Source organism: Zingiber officinale, chromosome 5B (genome assembly GCF_018446385.1).
Source record: "Zingiber officinale cultivar Zhangliang chromosome 5B, Zo_v1.1, whole genome shotgun sequence".
Lineage (NCBI taxonomy): Eukaryota > Viridiplantae > Streptophyta > Magnoliopsida > Zingiberales > Zingiberaceae > Zingiber > Zingiber officinale.
The window spans coordinates 126786963-126803629 of NC_055995.1; the positions used below are offsets into that span (position 1 = coordinate 126786963).

General features: G+C 36.5%; 4 protein-coding genes across 4 annotated transcripts; 3 read left to right on the top strand and 1 right to left on the bottom strand.

Annotated features, from left to right (window-relative positions):
* Nucleotides 1-13: 13 nt before the first annotated feature.
* On the bottom strand, nt 14-4796 carry LOC121985884 (external alternative NAD(P)H-ubiquinone oxidoreductase B2, mitochondrial-like). Its single transcript, XM_042539589.1, has 10 exons — nt 4610-4796; nt 4149-4416; nt 3193-3399; nt 2669-2919; nt 2319-2535; nt 2096-2200; nt 1312-1584; nt 1082-1203; nt 412-531; nt 14-263 (listed from the first exon to the last, which is right to left on the bottom strand). The coding sequence occupies exons 1-10, from the start codon at nt 4684-4686 to the stop codon at nt 176-178; spliced, it is 1728 nt and encodes a 575-aa protein (XP_042395523.1). The 5' UTR covers nt 4687-4796; the 3' UTR covers nt 14-175.
* A 5318-nt stretch (nt 4797-10114) lies between these two features.
* On the top strand, nt 10115-10741 carry LOC121987036 (CRIB domain-containing protein RIC10-like). The gene is made up of 4 exons (XM_042540947.1): nt 10115-10166; nt 10257-10345; nt 10427-10508; nt 10584-10741. The coding sequence occupies exons 1-4, from the start codon at nt 10121-10123 to the stop codon at nt 10739-10741; spliced, it is 375 nt and encodes a 124-aa protein (XP_042396881.1). The 5' UTR covers nt 10115-10120.
* Nucleotides 10742-11064: 323 nt separating this feature from the next.
* Nucleotides 11065-12094, top strand: LOC121985888 (early nodulin-like protein 1). Its single transcript, XM_042539594.1, has 2 exons — nt 11065-11298; nt 11368-12094. Exons 1-2 carry the CDS (start codon nt 11124-11126, stop codon nt 11871-11873), a joined length of 681 nt encoding a protein of 226 aa, XP_042395528.1. The 5' UTR covers nt 11065-11123; the 3' UTR covers nt 11874-12094.
* A 125-nt stretch (nt 12095-12219) lies between these two features.
* On the top strand, nt 12220-16164 carry LOC121985887 (glucose-6-phosphate/phosphate translocator 1, chloroplastic-like). The gene is made up of 5 exons (XM_042539593.1): nt 12220-13175; nt 13268-13493; nt 14623-14845; nt 15309-15522; nt 15841-16164. The coding sequence occupies exons 1-5, from the start codon at nt 12645-12647 to the stop codon at nt 15850-15852; spliced, it is 1206 nt and encodes a 401-aa protein (XP_042395527.1). The 5' UTR covers nt 12220-12644; the 3' UTR covers nt 15853-16164.
* The last annotated feature ends 503 nt before the right edge of the window (nt 16165-16667 follow it).

Here is a 16667-nt window from a genome sequence, read left to right on the forward strand (position 1 = left end):
AACAATACATACATAGCTGAAGAACAATTTACTCGAGGAACAAACAATCATGCATATTTTATTTGGTCAAAAAGAAAGTTATCCACGGTAAACGTGAATGAGGATTACATCAAGATTTATTACAAAGTCACCAAAACCATTGTATGAGAAGACAAGTTTATATTTTCTTGCAGAATTATATGCCACTTGAGTCCCTCCCAAATATGAATCGCCTAGTCCAGTCAGATACTACCAGTGCTCTTGTGCGCCAACTCACTTGTTTGCTGCATATATTGATTCAAATAATAAGTGAACAAATTTGTGTTCGTACTTTTGTCGGTAGTTTAGGTGATATCAGTGCATAGTATCTTGTGGAAGCTAGGGCAGGCAGAAACCTGACTCATGCCAAAAGGGAAGAAAGAAATCACTTACGTTGCATATACAGAGTACCAAAGCCATTGTGTGCTTCGTCCTATGGAAATCCAATCTCCTGGGAGTTGGGCAGCAGCTTGTTCTCCTCCCAAAGGAGCAAATTGCCCAAGATGCCTGTATCTTTAAGAAAGAACAAACCAAGATTAGAGACACAGAGAAAGTCAGAAAGAGAACCAATTCTGAAAGTGTGCCTTGTTATGTGAATTTATTTTTTTCCCCGAGGGTTTGAAGTATGGTTACTCAACCAAATCAAACATTGCACTACCACCAAAGCATAAGATCGTTAATGGGCTATATCTCCTATATTATGTTTCTGGTTTATTTCTTCTGTTATTTATGGTCTGCTCTCCATCCACAGAGTGGCTTTGCTCCTTTGACTAGTCAGAGAGCTATACTTCTATATTATTTTCATGGTTATGGTCATAAATTTATAATCCATAATACTATTTTCAAGGAGTTTATATATATTTTTAGTTGCCGTACAATCACAATGGCCATACTCCAATGCTCTTGATTCAACAAAGTTGATAATCATCAGGTAGCGAGGAGTGAGCCACATAGTCAACTTTTCAATAAATAGTGGAATGTATATTGACTCATTCTAAAACTCGATTAGGAGTTTCATTCTCCAAAGGTTCTTGTTTTAAGAGCATATACTTCGAATAAGTACCTAAAGGGACGAAAGCGATGACGGCCTGGTTCTCTTATCCGCCGTGGACCTTCAGGTTTCTCTTCAGAATCATTCATTTTGTTAAAACATCTAGCAAGATAATTTCCTTGTTGTGCGGCAACCTGCAAGTGGCAATAAACGGAAATGAGATGAGGGAGGACCTTGTATTGCACATGTGCCAACCAATTCCACATATGAACTCTGAAAAATCTTTCCAGAAAGATAAATACCTGAGCTGTTGCAGGAAGATTTTTGACCTGGGAATCAACATCAGCAAGAGCATTTTTGAACTCCTCTATGGTGATTTCGACATCTTCCTTCTTAACATCACCTTTCGAAGCCTTTATCAAATCAAGAATGTCTTTCATTTGCTTGGTTTTTAGATAGAGTTCAACTTGGGGATACCTTATGTAAATATCTTCTAGAGCATCTTTGATTTCTTTCACGGTTAAAGTTCCTGAATTATCTTTATCGGCAAGTCTAAAGATTTCCAAGATGTCTTCCTGGATACAGGTAAGGTTAGGAGAATGTTTTAGAATAATAATTCATGTAATACATTTGTCACGCACGGATCTAAAAAAGAGAGCAGAAACCATAATTAAAACATACAATAGTTCCATGGTTCCAATAGAATTTATCTATATTGAAGACACACTGCATGTGTTCTGTTCTTATAGTAGCCCAGCATACAATAGATAACTCGTCTTCTTCAGATAATGCGTCTACAAAATTATGACAACATGGTTCTATTTAAGGTTAAGAGGGCATATCAATTTAACTTTAACTGAGGGTCGTTCTATAGTACTTATACAACTACTTTGTGATAGAGAAGACATGATTTGAACTCTGTATGAAGGAATAGAGTAGATAATCAAGACTGGTAAGAGTAAAGTCATAGATACTAGTGAACAAAAGGCATTAATAGAGAAAGAGTGTCATTCCATGTGCAATGATAAGACTAATGCTTCTCGATGGTAAGACAGATCGTAGGATCAAAACCAGAAGAATATATACCATGACTTTTCTTTGGCTCATAGTGGCACAGTCACCAACAGCATATACACCATCACATCCACGCACTCTAAGCCATTCATCAGTAGCTACTGCCCTTCTATTGCCCTGTGGATAGCAGCAAAAGACAAAAGAAATATCCAGGCTAAGAAACAAAGCCAGTTGAAATCTCTGAACCAGGTTTACAAGAATAACAAAACGTCATGAGAGGAAAGAAGCAATTAACCTGACCAATTTTTCTCATGAAGTCCAATATCACAGGACGGGGGCCAATGCCAGCCGACCAAACCGCCATTCCATATGGTATAGAAGTCTCTCCACGCGATACATTTTCAGTAGTGATAGCCTTATCAGACACTTTTACAACCTTAAATCCTGTCTTCAGATCAATACCATCTCTTTGAAACTTCTTTTCAGCAAATTCAGTGATCCTTTTGTCAAACCTGTACATGATAGGACAATTCAAATAAAATAATGTGAGAAAGAGGTTAGTTGTTCTACACTAAGGTAATGGAGCAATTACAGACAAAATAAATTTGAAATACTTCAACAAACAATGATTAATCTTCGTATTACATGGTCAATATGTGTTCTGCAGTTTCAAGAACTGTTATATTGACTAGGTTTTGTACTGTTGGGTATAATTTAGCCAAATCTTCAGTAACGAAGTCATGCAACTCTGCTGCAAATTCAACACCAGATGGGCCACCACCAATAACAACAAAGTGCAAAATTCTTGCCCTCTCTTCTTCATCAAGGTATGGAAGTGTAGCCTTTTCGAAACAGTTGATCACACTTCTCCGTATCTTTTGGGCATCCTCTACTTCCTGCAAAATAAAAAAAGTTTCATCTGAATGAATAATTCACATAATTTAACTATTGGCTCTGTGTTATTAATCGAAGACTGTAACAATAAAAAGTACAACATTAGTATGTATATATCCCTATATAATGAATTAGGTATAAGAAAAGGACAATCTGTACTCCACATCTGTAAAAAAAGAAATATTTTGTAGCCTATTAAAGACCCATGTATTTTTCACTAACAAACTAGGGTATGCCAATCATTCATGTAGAAATCAATCATCATGTGAAATTACCTTCAAGAAATAACAATGCTGCTCCACGCCAGGTATATTGAAGGTATTTACCTTCGCCCCAACTGCTATAACCAGGTAATCATAATTGACAACAAATTCACCATTTCCTTCAAAATTTGTTCCAATGTCAGTCTGACAAAGAACCTGTTTTTTCTCCGGGTCAATCTTCAAGCACTCAGCTTCCCAAAATTTAATTTCTCCACCTTTCTACCAAATTTGTGATCAATGAAAGAATCATAATAAATCTTTTGGTTATGATACAGAATATCTCAGAGCAAAAATGAACCAAATTGAGAAAGATAATGATCAAAAGCAACAACAAATAGTATAAGGAAACTCTTGATTCCAACCTTATCCCCATCCTATCATAATGTGATCCATGCTAAAGCAGTGTACTACATTAAATAATAATCGAAATTGGGACAAAACCACCCTTTTTATGTCAAATGAAGTTCTTGTAAGTGCAAAATTTCCTTGTGCGGGATCATCAGAGTCTAACAATTAATACTTATTTGATTTGATAGGAAAAATCCTCATTAAGAGCATTGGCAAACTTCTCGTAGGTTAAGCTGTGACAGAAATTTCTGTGCAGCTCATCAAGGAAGTGATGTGTAAACATGAACAAAGCCACCCAGCTTATTTCAGAGTTTCAAGTTAGGAACTCATTTGGAGGTTGTATGAGATAGGTAGTTTTGGCTTAAGAATTTAAGGATAACAAGTGGGAGCTAATAATTCAATTGGAGTTGTCGTTAAACCATACCATATAGTTCCAGCAACAATGAACGTTCCCAAAGAAAACAACAGTAATCCTTTATATCACAGTAGACATATGGAATTTTTTTTTCTCTTTCCAATTTGGCTTGATGGTGATTGTGCAACAAAGATCATCAATACATATTCATTCATCCTGTCTTAAAGTGAACAGATGAGAATTCATTACTCCGAAACTCACATACATTCTTTATGATTCTTCGTATGGGCTCGACGATGCTTCGGGGCTCAACCGTTCCACATGTGACGCTCGGCAGCAAAGGCGTGAACGCAAAATAGTTCCGTGGAGATATCACTTGCACGTCGTACATGGAACTATCAACATTCCTCAAGAAAGTCGTGCCAGCCCAACCAGTTCCAAGCACTAACACCTTCTTCTTGGGAGGCACCTGAGATAGTTCATCCGGAGCTGGATCTGACCTTGCATCGGCATATGCCACTAATCCTCCACCACTGCAACATACCGAGATTCACAATTAAGACCGGCCAAAAAACCGCCTCAAAAAATTCGATCGAAGAGCACAGTGATGCATAGAGGAGAAATAAAGGATCTGGAAGCGAAGACCACAACGAGCTAGGAGAAGGCGAAAATCGATCAAGAAACAGAGTGATTGGAACCATTAATCGAGGAGGAAAAAAAACCGACCTGGCAGAGAAGACGAGAACGAGCTTGGAGAAGGATGGGCGAGCAGCGCCGTCGAGTAAGGAGGCGAGGAGACGCATTTCCGTTGATTCGTCCACCGATCGACAGAGAGGGAAGGAGCGATCTGGAGAGAGAGGTTAGATGCAGACGACTCACGGAGGAGGATGAGGAGGCCTTCCGCATTGCGGACTTTCCCGTTTATTAGGAAGGGGAAACACGTGTTTTACGCTCTCGCGTGTTAACTGTCGCAACACATTTTTTCATCGCTTTCGGATGAAAAAATAAAATCAAAATGCGTCTTTTATTATTGTTTTGGTTAACATTTTTTTTTTAAAAAAAAAATAAAATAGCGTTTAGCATATTCTTTATTTTAACGATAAATTATTCAATCACGTAGTTTAAATTTTGTATTATCTAAATTGCATAGTTATCTTTAAAAATACCCCAATCGAGGATCCGATAGTCATTTTACCCCTCCGCTCGTTCACTTTCGCAGAATCAATTGCTATATTATAGATTGAACATGTTCATGTGACAAAAGAAAAGGTTTTTAATTGATTGCTACGTTTCAGAAACATACTGAATCGATAGTTATGCTTTAGTAATAGATTCGATGAGCAAAAGTTAATTAGGGGAGAGGTAAAATAAATATCAAATATTTTCAGAGTTATTTATATGATTTGGGAAATTCGATGTTAAGTAATTTATTATTAGTTTAATATTATTATAGAAAGGACGTATTAAAGTAAATTAATTTGATATATATTTTAATTCAATCAAAATTATCATATGTTATCGTACTAAAAATATTTTTTATTAAATTAATTAAAATGATAAATTTTATTAAAATTGATTATTTTTTTTATTGGACCCATATATCCGACGGCCGACATCTTTTTTTTAGGGGGAAAATTTTCTACAATTTTCTACCGTGCATCGCTAATAAGATTTGAATTTTATATTTGTTAGTTATTAGTGCCTAATCTGGGGGCCGGGTGAAAAGTAATAGATAATTGGTATAATATATAATACATTATAAGAGCTATGATTATAATTATAATAGCTACGAATGTAATTGTTATAATAGTATTAAGTAATTTTGATTAAATTTAAACAATTTTAATTAAATTAGTAAAGAATATATTAATATAATAATATTTGTTTATAATAATTTAGTTCAAACCTTTGACTTTTGTGCATAAAGTTGGAATTGGCAACCAAACATCTTAACATATCGGTGTGACATATGTGATAATAGCTAGCGTATAAAATATTATCATCGTGATATTTGTGATTTAAATTTTGATAAAATAAAGGTAAATGTCTCTCTGATGTATTAGTCACTATTCTAAAAAGTTAGTAGCCGCCTATGATTTACCTTCTCCATGTTGACTCTGGGACAAGTTGGCGGGAGTGCTGGGACGAACATATTCGCTTTTTGTCATCATATCGACGTTACACACGTGACACGTGTCTTAATCTCTTGCTCCATCGACACCTACTTCACTTAGAGCTGTCAAACGGGTCAACCCGTGACGGGGCAGGGCGGCCCATGACGGACCAACCATTTGGCAGGGGCGGGGCGGACCGACCTGCTTACTTGGCGGGTTGAGAAATTTTTAACTCAACCCAATTTAAGGTGGGTTGCGGGTTTAACTGGCCAACCCATGGACCCATCAATTTTTTTAAAATAATTAAAAAATATTTTATATTTTAAACATTTTACTTCGGAAAAGTTTCAATGTATACATAAACATTTTAATGTATCCATAAACATATATTTTAAATATAAATAAACATAGCAGAGTACTTATGTTGGATGAAAAGTACTATTTTTATTTCAAAATTATAACAAAAAAAAAAAGATAATAAATTAATAAAAAACTTAGCTTATATGTATTTCTCAACCCGTGGGTCAACCCAAGCCCGTCGCGAGCCGACCTATGCGGGTCTAGGAGCAGGGTCGACCCGTGGCGGGCTTGGACTAATAAAATTTCAACCAAACTTATTTAAATTATTTGACAAGACGGATCAAGTCGATAGACCCAATCCAAATTAACAGGTCTAACTTCACTTAACACTTTTAACCGTCCTGATTTTAAATGTTTATTTTAAATAATAAACTAAAAACATGTTTGATATATTTTTTTTCAAATAAGACTCTAAAATATAAGTAGATAAAATAATAAAATTCGAAAAAAAAAAACAAAGAATGGACGATAGAGCCGTTAATTTAAGTTGGGTCCGTCCATTAATCTATCCTGATAAATAATTTAATCGATTGAATTAAATTTTTATCAATTTATTATTTAAAAGTGAGTCAGCCCATCATAGATTTAGATTAATTCGTGAATTGAAACACAAAAAAATCTTTTTTAAAAAAAACTTAAAATTGATCTGTCTAATTTATAATCTAAACTTAAATTTTTTTATATTTTTTATATTTATTTAGTTAACTTGTATATTTAGATCTGTCTAATTCATCTTGGATTGAGTTGGACTTGGACTGAACCACTTGTCTCACCCCGTTAAATGAACGGTCCATCACGTTACGGCAGCTTTAGCAGAGAATATAATCTTTTCTTTTCTCTATTTTACATTATTTACCAATGCTTCAATATTTGTATAAGTAATGTAATGGTAAAATATTCATAAAAATAATAAAAGAATTAGAAAATCTCAAATCTAATGAATATATTAAATGAATGTTTATAAATTATACTCTAAATTTATTTAATAGACGAACTAACAGGAAAGATAATTTACTTGCAAGATTAGCGGAGCAAAACTAGAATATTTGTATTATATATATATATATATATATATATATATATATATATATAAGGCATGGAATTATCAAAATATTTTTTTTTTGTTAGTTTAGTTGTTTATTGTGTTTAGATGATCGATCTGTTATATAAGGGTGTCAAAAATGAATCCGACCCGATAATTCAATTTGAATCGATCCGAAAAAAATCAGATTCAGGTTAGACATTTTCGGGTTCGAGTCGGGTTCGGGTTGGAGAGTTAAAAATTTTCGGGTTGGGTCGGGTCGGGTTGACCCGGGTTGACTTAAATATAGAGTTTTGTGGAGTTTTTTGGGGTTAAATCAAATTTTATTTTAAAAATTTAGATGTTTTTATGTAAATTAATATCATGTTTGTATGATAATGATGGAGTATTGAGATAAAAGTGAAGAATTATAGGAAAAATAGTCCAAAAAAATCATTTTGAATCGGATTTTCGAATTATATGGGTCGGGTTCGGGTTGATCGGATTGGTGGGGTTCGGGTTCGGGTTTAGATGTTTTGGGTTGAACTTGGGTTCGGGTTGGATTAAAAAAATAAAAAATTATCCAATCTAACCTATCCAAATTGACACCCATAGTATTATATATCAATGTGGATTGAGTTATCGTTGATGTGGATGGACTGTTTGATGTAATCAAAGGTTTTGATTTTTTTTTAAAATATTCTTTTTAGAAAAAAAAACAAAACCTGTGGATGGACTGTTTGATGTAATCAAAGGTTTTGATTTTTTTTAAAATATTCTTTTTAGAAAAAAAAACAAAACCTACCTTAAATAGTTCGGGTCCTCTGTCCCCATTTCTCTCTGTCCCCGTGTCTCACTATCGATCGGACGGTCCAGATTACATCTCAAGGATGTCTTACATATCACGAGGATACTGCACACATCTTAAAGATGTCATGATGCATTGAGATATAATCTGGCCCATCCGATCGACAGTGGGACACGGAGACAGAGAGAAATGAAGACAGAGGATCCGAACTGTACCCTAATCCCCTAAAAGGTTGGAAGGTTTAAGCTTTCAATAAAAGGAGTAAGCTTAATTAATGATGTGTTTGAGCGCAATTAATGCGACTTAATTATTTTTCATGTGTTTTATAAATCCATCCAATTCAATTGACACAAAAAAAAAAAACATTTTTTTATAGAAAATATTTGTCCACCAGCTGGAGCAACAAATAGGGGAAAACAAACTATTCCTGAGCTGTTTTTTCTTCAAAAAAGAAAACAAAGAGAGAAAAAAAAACATACTTGTAATGCTTTATCGATTTAATTTATTAATAAATGTCATTCTTGTTTTAGGATTAGTGGGGAAATACAATATGTTAACTACTTCTTTCTAATTACAAGTTCTTATGTCTGTATAAGATAGTTTATCAAATTAGCATGTTTATTTTGAGAGAGGTTCCCATGAATAGTCGAGTTTATATTGAAGCAGGATTAATTTAAATTGTAAAAAGACCGTAACTTTTGATTCAAAATTTAGAATCATACTATATATGTCAATAATCATACATGTAAAATTTTAAAATCTATATTTATTATAAGGAAACCCATAACTATCAAATTTTAGATCCAAATTCTACCATTTAGAACTTTAGATTTTTTTTAGCATCTCTATTTTTTTTAGTAATTTATATTTTTATGATATTTAAGATAATTTTGATATTTTTGATATTTACAGATCTTAATTTGTTTATATTAATATTCTATTATATTAATTTTAATTTTAATTTCTGTCAATAAATTTCTTTTAAAATGATCTATTTTTTTTAAATACTTTTTCTTTATAAGATAATTTAAGTTGATATTTTAGGATTTCTCTCAATCATTAATATTTTTTTTAGCAAATAGTGAGTTATTTCTTTAGTATTTTTTTTTTTACTTTATCTTCTAATTTCCTTTTTTGACTTATTCTTAAGTTAATCGTTATCCTATCTGACGTTAAATACTCAGGTGATAAATTATTATATAAAAATAGAGATCGAATATTTTAAAAAATAAAATCTCTCCCACCTAAAAAGACTCATTCAGTCATCCTGATTTATCTTCATTTTAAATACCTTTGGGCTGGTATGGAGAGCACTTAGGGCAAGAGCGTCACTCTTTTTTTTTTTTTTTTTTTTTTTTGCCACATGTTTACTTTGAGGGAGAGCAGAAACCAATGGTGCAAATATGGGAGGTTGAGCATGGCACACAAACCTATTGTTTACTTCACAGGAACGGATAGGGTCTACTGAATTAAGTCCCCTCCAGTTAATTGACCAAATCAATTTTTCATTTTTTTCCCCTTTTTGAAAAACAAATAATGAATAGTTTGCACGACTTTGGACATGGACCTCAATGATGTTTCTAGTTAATTTGACCCTCATTTTGTAATACTTAAAAGACAGCTATAAACATATAGCTATTCACTGTCTGATTGGACATTCATTATCCTTCGAGACTCCCCACTTCCACATTCCCCAAAAAATATTTCTATAATTCCACTTATATATACCTTTCATCTCATCCTCCTTATGATCTTTTGGAAAGTTATCATGGATGATCTTGATGAATAGTACTTCTTCCATTAAGGTATCAATTTGACTATATATCTTGAGTCTAATTTCATTGTATTAATTTGGTTCTCTCTAGTAGTTTATTTGTTGGTAATTAAGAAGCTGCAGAGAGACTACTGATCAAAGCTTCGATATATCCATTAAGATGAAGGGCATCTTCAAAGGGATGAGATACATCTCTCAAATCTTTGGTGATTCATAATTATCTCTTTTGGATAGCTCTTCAGTTTGATGTTCGTTTAGCTTCTTGTGTGTCTTACTTACCACATGAAGTAGTGCAGTGGTGCAGCAGAAGGAGCATGAGATGGAAATAGGGTACCCTACAGACGTGAAGCACGTAGCTCATATTGGCTCTGACAGTCCTTTCTGGGTACTTGTTCTTTCCAATAGCTAGCTAGAGATGAACAGATTAGAATTTTAATTTGAATGTGTGCATACATTAATAATGCAGATGGAGGAGTTCAAATCGGCATCAGATTTCTCAGGTTCCCTTAGCAATTATGGCTCTGTGGGGGATTCCTGGGCTTCTCAAGGTATGCCTGCCTTCAGTTTTAAGGCTCACATCACTGCAATCTGCTAATTAACGAGGCTTAACTTGTTCATGGCAGATTTTGATCGGCAGAGAGACATCTTCATGGACCCGCCTTTGCCGCGCATACCAAAGGCCCCGAAGAAGAAGAAGAAGAGGAGCAAGAAGAAGACGACGGAGTCGTCGTCGTCGTCGTCGGAGCAATCGTCGGTGAAGCCGACGGAGTCTTTGGTTTGATTTAAAAACTATGAGTTCGATCGTCAGAGTGTCAATTGATTTGATTTCATATATATTTGATAACAACCACGGTTCATTGTAAAAGTGAAATGAAAGGTAAATTAATTTTACATATTCTTTTGGAACAACATTGAAGTTACAAAATACAGATAAATAAATCATCAACCAGATGAACTAAAGAACAAGTAATGCATGAGCTTGAAGCAGCGCCAAGCAAAGCATAACTTTGACGCACTGTACCATAAAGAAATAAAGCAGCGGCCTTTATACTTTGCTCCAGAGGCTAAGTTTTTCGAAGGGTCTACAAATACCCTAAACCACACTGCATTTCCTCCTCAGGCCTCATTCTCGACCTCAGTTTTTTCATTCTTCATCCTCGCTCATGGCGAAGTCCCGTGCCCTCTTCCTTTTGCTCGCCGTCGCTCTGTTCTTGTCCTCGGCTCGCGCCACGCAGTTCAAGGTCGGAGGGTCGCGGGGCTGGTCTCTGCCCGACCCTAATGCCATGTCATACAACCAGTGGGCCCAAAGGAATAGATTCCACGATGGAGATTCTCTATGTAAGTTCAATATTAAACTTACTCGCTCATGAACATTCAGCTCATTTACAATTCTTCTGTGTGTCGTAGTGTTTGTTTATCCGAAGGACAAGGATTCGGTGCTCGAAGTCGACCAACATGCCTACGACACGTGCAACACGAGCACGTACGTGAAGAAGTACGACGACGGGAACACCGTTTTCACGTTCACTCGATCGGGTGCTTTCTATTTCATCAGCGGCGTCGAATCGAACTGTCTTAGAAATGAATCTCTCGTGATTCTCGTCATGGCAAATCGGCCCAACCGACATCAACTGAGTCCCTCATCGCCGCCCGCAGAGGCTCCAACGCCGTCGTCCTACCCTCCGCCGCCTTCGGAGGCGCTTGAGCCGTCTCCGTCTCCGTCGTCGCCGCCTTCGCCGCCGTCTCCGCCGCCGAGCCCGAGCGAGGTCACAGTACCAGCCGCTGAGCCTGCGCCGGCAGGGGAGGAACCCAACAACCCACCTCCTCCCCCTCCAAACGGGGCCGGCTTGAGGGTGGTGGGCTTCATGGGCCTAGTCGGGCCTTTATTTGGGCCTGCCTTCTTCTTCCTTTGACTATGAGATGGCGGCGTATCGTTTTAATAATTTATTATTATTATTATTATTATTATTGTTTTGAGTGTGATTGGTTTGAATAAGCTGTCCAGTTAAAACATGGAGCATAATTTGAGAATATTCTTTGTGGGTAGCTTCCTGGGGACGACGGCACGGGTACGGCATTTGTATGCAGAATTCAATGCATCGGGAAATTAAACATTTTTTTCGGGTTTTTTTTTTCTAAATAAAAAGCAATTTATGGAACTCGTCAGATTTTTTTTTATTTATTTATTTTTGGCAATATCCGAATATTTTGGCGACGTATTGACCGTGGCAACCCCGTTAAATACTCAACGCCGGATTTTAACGTCCATCCATTGAACCAGTTCGGCGATCGCTTTCCTCTCCTTCTCCTGGTCGAACGATCAATTCCTCACCGCACTTCACGTGATCTCCGTGGTTTGTATTTATGTATACTCTTCTCGCTTGATCCTCGCAGTGTTCTTGGTTCATCGCTCGATCGCGGTTCTTGCGGCGGCGGCTGCGGCTGGGAGAGCAAATTGAAGGCGATTTCTTTTTTTTGTATTGGGTTTTGGGGGTTCTTTTGCTGTGGGAAGCATCGAAGTTGCTAGATTTTGAGGTTCTCGGTCGGTTTCCTCGTTGTTATCGGCGTGAGGTCTCGATCGAATCGATTTCTTTTTTGTAGTTTGGGTTTTTATCGGTTTCTCCGCCGTTCCGGTTCATAAGGTTCTCCTGGGATCGCCTCTGGGGATCGCATTGCTTGTGAAGATGATCGCATCCGTGAGTCAGTCCGCCGCCGGGATTGGTGTTTGCGATCTCGTCCGGCTCAAGGCGCCTTGTGTCAGGCCTCGGATCGCGCCAGTTCACGCCGTGTCTGCGATCAAAAACCTTGATTTGACGCTTTCCACCAGGAAACCACTTTATCTCGCGTCGCCGGAGCAGTCTGGGTTTGGATTGCTCCACCGCGATGGGACCTTGTCGGCCATCAGGCCCCGTGGTCATGATTTCAAGTGCGAGGCCTACGAAGCTGATAGATCGGAGGTGCCTGAGATCTCCCCTGAGCAAGCTCGTTCGACTTCGGCCCAAAGGGTAAAGATCAGCGTCTATTTTGCTACCTGGTGGGCTCTCAACGTTGTCTTCAACATCTACAACAAGAAGGTCCTCAACGCCTTCCCCTACCCTTGGCTGACCTCCACCCTCTCCTTGGCGGCGGGTTCCCTCATAATGCTCATTTCCTGGGCCACAAGGATCGCCGAGGCCCCCAAGACCGATTTCAATTTCTGGAAAGCCCTTGCGCCGGTAAGGCAAAATTTCAATTTCTAAATTTTTTCATCTTTACGTTTACATCTTGTCAAGATCAAAGGCGTTGTATGTTGAATTCCTTCGATCAGGTGGCGGTCGCGCACACGATCGGGCATGTGGCGGCGACAGTGAGCATGTCAAAGGTGGCGGTCTCGTTCACCCATATAATCAAGAGCGGGGAGCCAGCTTTCAGCGTGTTGGTCTCAAGGTTTCTGCTAGGAGAGACCTTCCCCGTGCCGGTGTACCTCTCGCTGGTGCCTATCATTGGTGGATGTGCTTTGGCTGCAGTTACAGAGCTTAACTTTAACATGATTGGTTAGTACAGGAATTAGCTAAAATTCTTCTGTAAAGCTTGTCGCTCTTTTCAAAATTCTTCTTTCTCTTCGTTATTTGAGGTTCTTTCAGCGTCTCAACCTCTAGCACATGTTTTGGTGAGAGTTTGATCCTTCTTTCCTTTTTAATTTCTAATAGCAAGGCCTCAAACTAGTATCAAATAAACTGCATATCTTCAATGGTACAAGTAGCGATAAAGCATGACACAATGATCCATAACCCTTTGCTCCTCTAGTGTTAAGATAGTTTAACATTTAAAATATGATTCTTTTACTCATCCTGTTGCTGTTTACTAGATGAGCACTTTTGCCACAGCATGTCCTATGCTAATTTTGATCTATATATCTGAACTTATTCTCCTTTGGAGTTAAGATAGCTTATGGTTTAAAATATGATTCTCTTATGATCCACTAGAAGACTACTGTTGTTACAGCATTTCTTTTGCTAATTATAGCCAATATATCACTTACATCTTGTTTTGAGATATCAAGTTATATTGGTAGGTGTTCTATTCTTAGTGTTGTCCTAGATTCTTGTATTTGTAAACAAAAATTGAAAATAGATTAGCTTAAATGAAAAGGAAATTCAGTAAACAGCTAGTCAGATTTATATTTGAGAAATCTCAAGAATTCATGATACTAAAGACCTCTATAACGTAATACCAGATATATCCAAACACAATAATTCGAACTTGAATTGATAGGCAATTTTTTCTAATATAGAAATTAAATCTTTTCAGCAGGAATGGTTGAACTCTTAGATATATCTCCACTATATCCTTTTTTATTATTTTTCTTCCTTTCAACACTTGAAGGACAATACATTCTTTATTATTAGCTACTTCTGTTCTCTCTTCTCTTCAAACTTATTAGTAACATAATCCTTTTTAGCTGTTCAAATTTACAGAAAAACCATTCATAGTCTGTGCTTTCTTTGCCTCTGTTGTTTTCTGATTGCGTTACTTTTGGCTTAATTTTTGAGTCAGTGTTGTTGAATAATCTTTGATTAGATTCTCTAGTGTGATTTGACCAATTGAAGCTTGAGGCTGTTTATAATAACTTGAACATCTTTAGGTTGATTACGGAGGTGTTTGTGTTTGTCTTGGTTTCAGGTTTCATGGGTGCAATGATTTCAAACCTTGCGTTTGTCTTTCGGAACATCTTTTCAAAAAGAGGAATGAAAGGGTTGTCTGTTAGTGGGATGAACTATTATGCTTGCCTCTCCATCCTGTCCCTGGTGATACTCACACCATTTGCTATTGCGGTTGAAGGACCTCAGGTGTGGGCTGCTGGATGGCAGACTGCACTTTCACAAATTGGTCCTAACTTCGTATGGTGAGAAAATTTTCTTGATTAGCTTTGTAACAAACTCACAACACTAACATCTTACTGCAGTAACTTATTCTTTCATGTTATAATTGACATGGCAAAAAATTGAACCCTAGTTTATCTAAGAGTAGTTTAGAAATGAAGGTTATGATTTAACATGCATGTTAAAGCACTTCTAACGTCTAATTGCTACTACTATTGTAGTAATGTTGACTAAAGGAACATCTTTTAGGTTCACTTTATATAATTGCAATCTCAAAATGAAAGCTTACACTACTTTTCTTTGAGTTTAGTTTCTTGCCCTTCTCTTTGAATACCTCTACACCTGAATGATTAAACTCAAATTGAATTTCTCGTAACTATGTTTGTATTTTGTAACTTCCCATGTTAGATAAATATTGTCTATCAATTAGGAAGTTTCCTTTGTTGAAATAAGAAATTTTTAGCTTCGATATGGACTTCTTAATAGGTGGGTAGCTGCGCAAAGTGTCTTCTACCATTTATACAACCAAGTCTCTTACATGTCCTTGGATGAGATCTCACCTCTGACATTCAGTATTGGCAATACTATGAAGCGAATATCCGTCATCGTCTCATCCATCATAATCTTCCGTACCCCTGTTCAGCCTGTCAATGCCCTTGGAGCTGCCATCGCCATCCTCGGAACCTTCATCTATTCCCAGGTAATATTTTTTAACTGTTAAAACCTGTGTTGTGTTTCTGTTGTCTGGAGATCAAAGAAGAGATCAGTGAAACATAAGTTCACTAATGCATTGCTAGCATAACAACAAATCTTAGCACACATTTGAGATCTTTTCCTACTTTGTTTAAATGACACATCTGATATTTCTACTCTTTTAACTGCTTGAAAGAATATGCACCAGCTATGCATATAGATCCATCAGTACATGTACCTATGCATAATTGCTATTCCTTTGTAGGCACATTGTGTTCTTGTTGTGTGAGCCTTAACTAGATTCCTTTTTCTATATTTTATGCAGGCAAAGCTGTAAGGGATGATTCGAAGGGGATGCGATAATAAAGTGAAGCTGCTCCAGTAGTATAGGATTTGGCCATAGGTATTTTTTTGTAGAGTTCCAACAAGAGCCTTCTCTTGAGAATATACCAAGATTCATCGACTCAACATATTAATTATAATTTTTGCTTGTATCTTTAATTTTCATGCTCACTTTGGTGCTTGAATCAGACAGTTCAAGGGATGCCTTAACAGAAGGGAGTTAACTAAAATAATCCTTCTGAACATAATTGTATTATCGGGTGAAGAAGATCCTTTAGCAAAACAGAAGTTGAATTGTTTGCAGTAATGCCATTTTTCTGTGCGCTTTTTCTTGCTGAACATAATTGTTTATTGGTTAGGCAAACTAATGGAAAAAAAATAATGAATGGGTTTGTCGTTTCTTTTACACCAAATGATGATATATGAAGTTGAATTTTTTCTCTGAACAATTGTAATATTTAAATTGTTTAAGGTTACTTTGATATAGATCATTTCCTTCAGCTGACAAAGTTGTAATATATGATTTATATCACTGCAAGCGTGCAAAATCTATGTTATTAATGTTAATTAAAGGTAAATCTTTAACTCAATTAGACAATGTTTACTGTGACTAATGGAGAAATCACTTCTGGATAGGTGATAACATTATGTTTTTGCAACTTGCAACTATAAACAAATATTGCTAATGAATGAATAAATATCCTCTGAAACAATTATAATCGAGTTCTCAACTTATCTCTAAATCAACACGCCAATAGTTACTAGCTAGTCTTGTTCTTTAGCAAATTAATCGCACCCAAATGATCATCT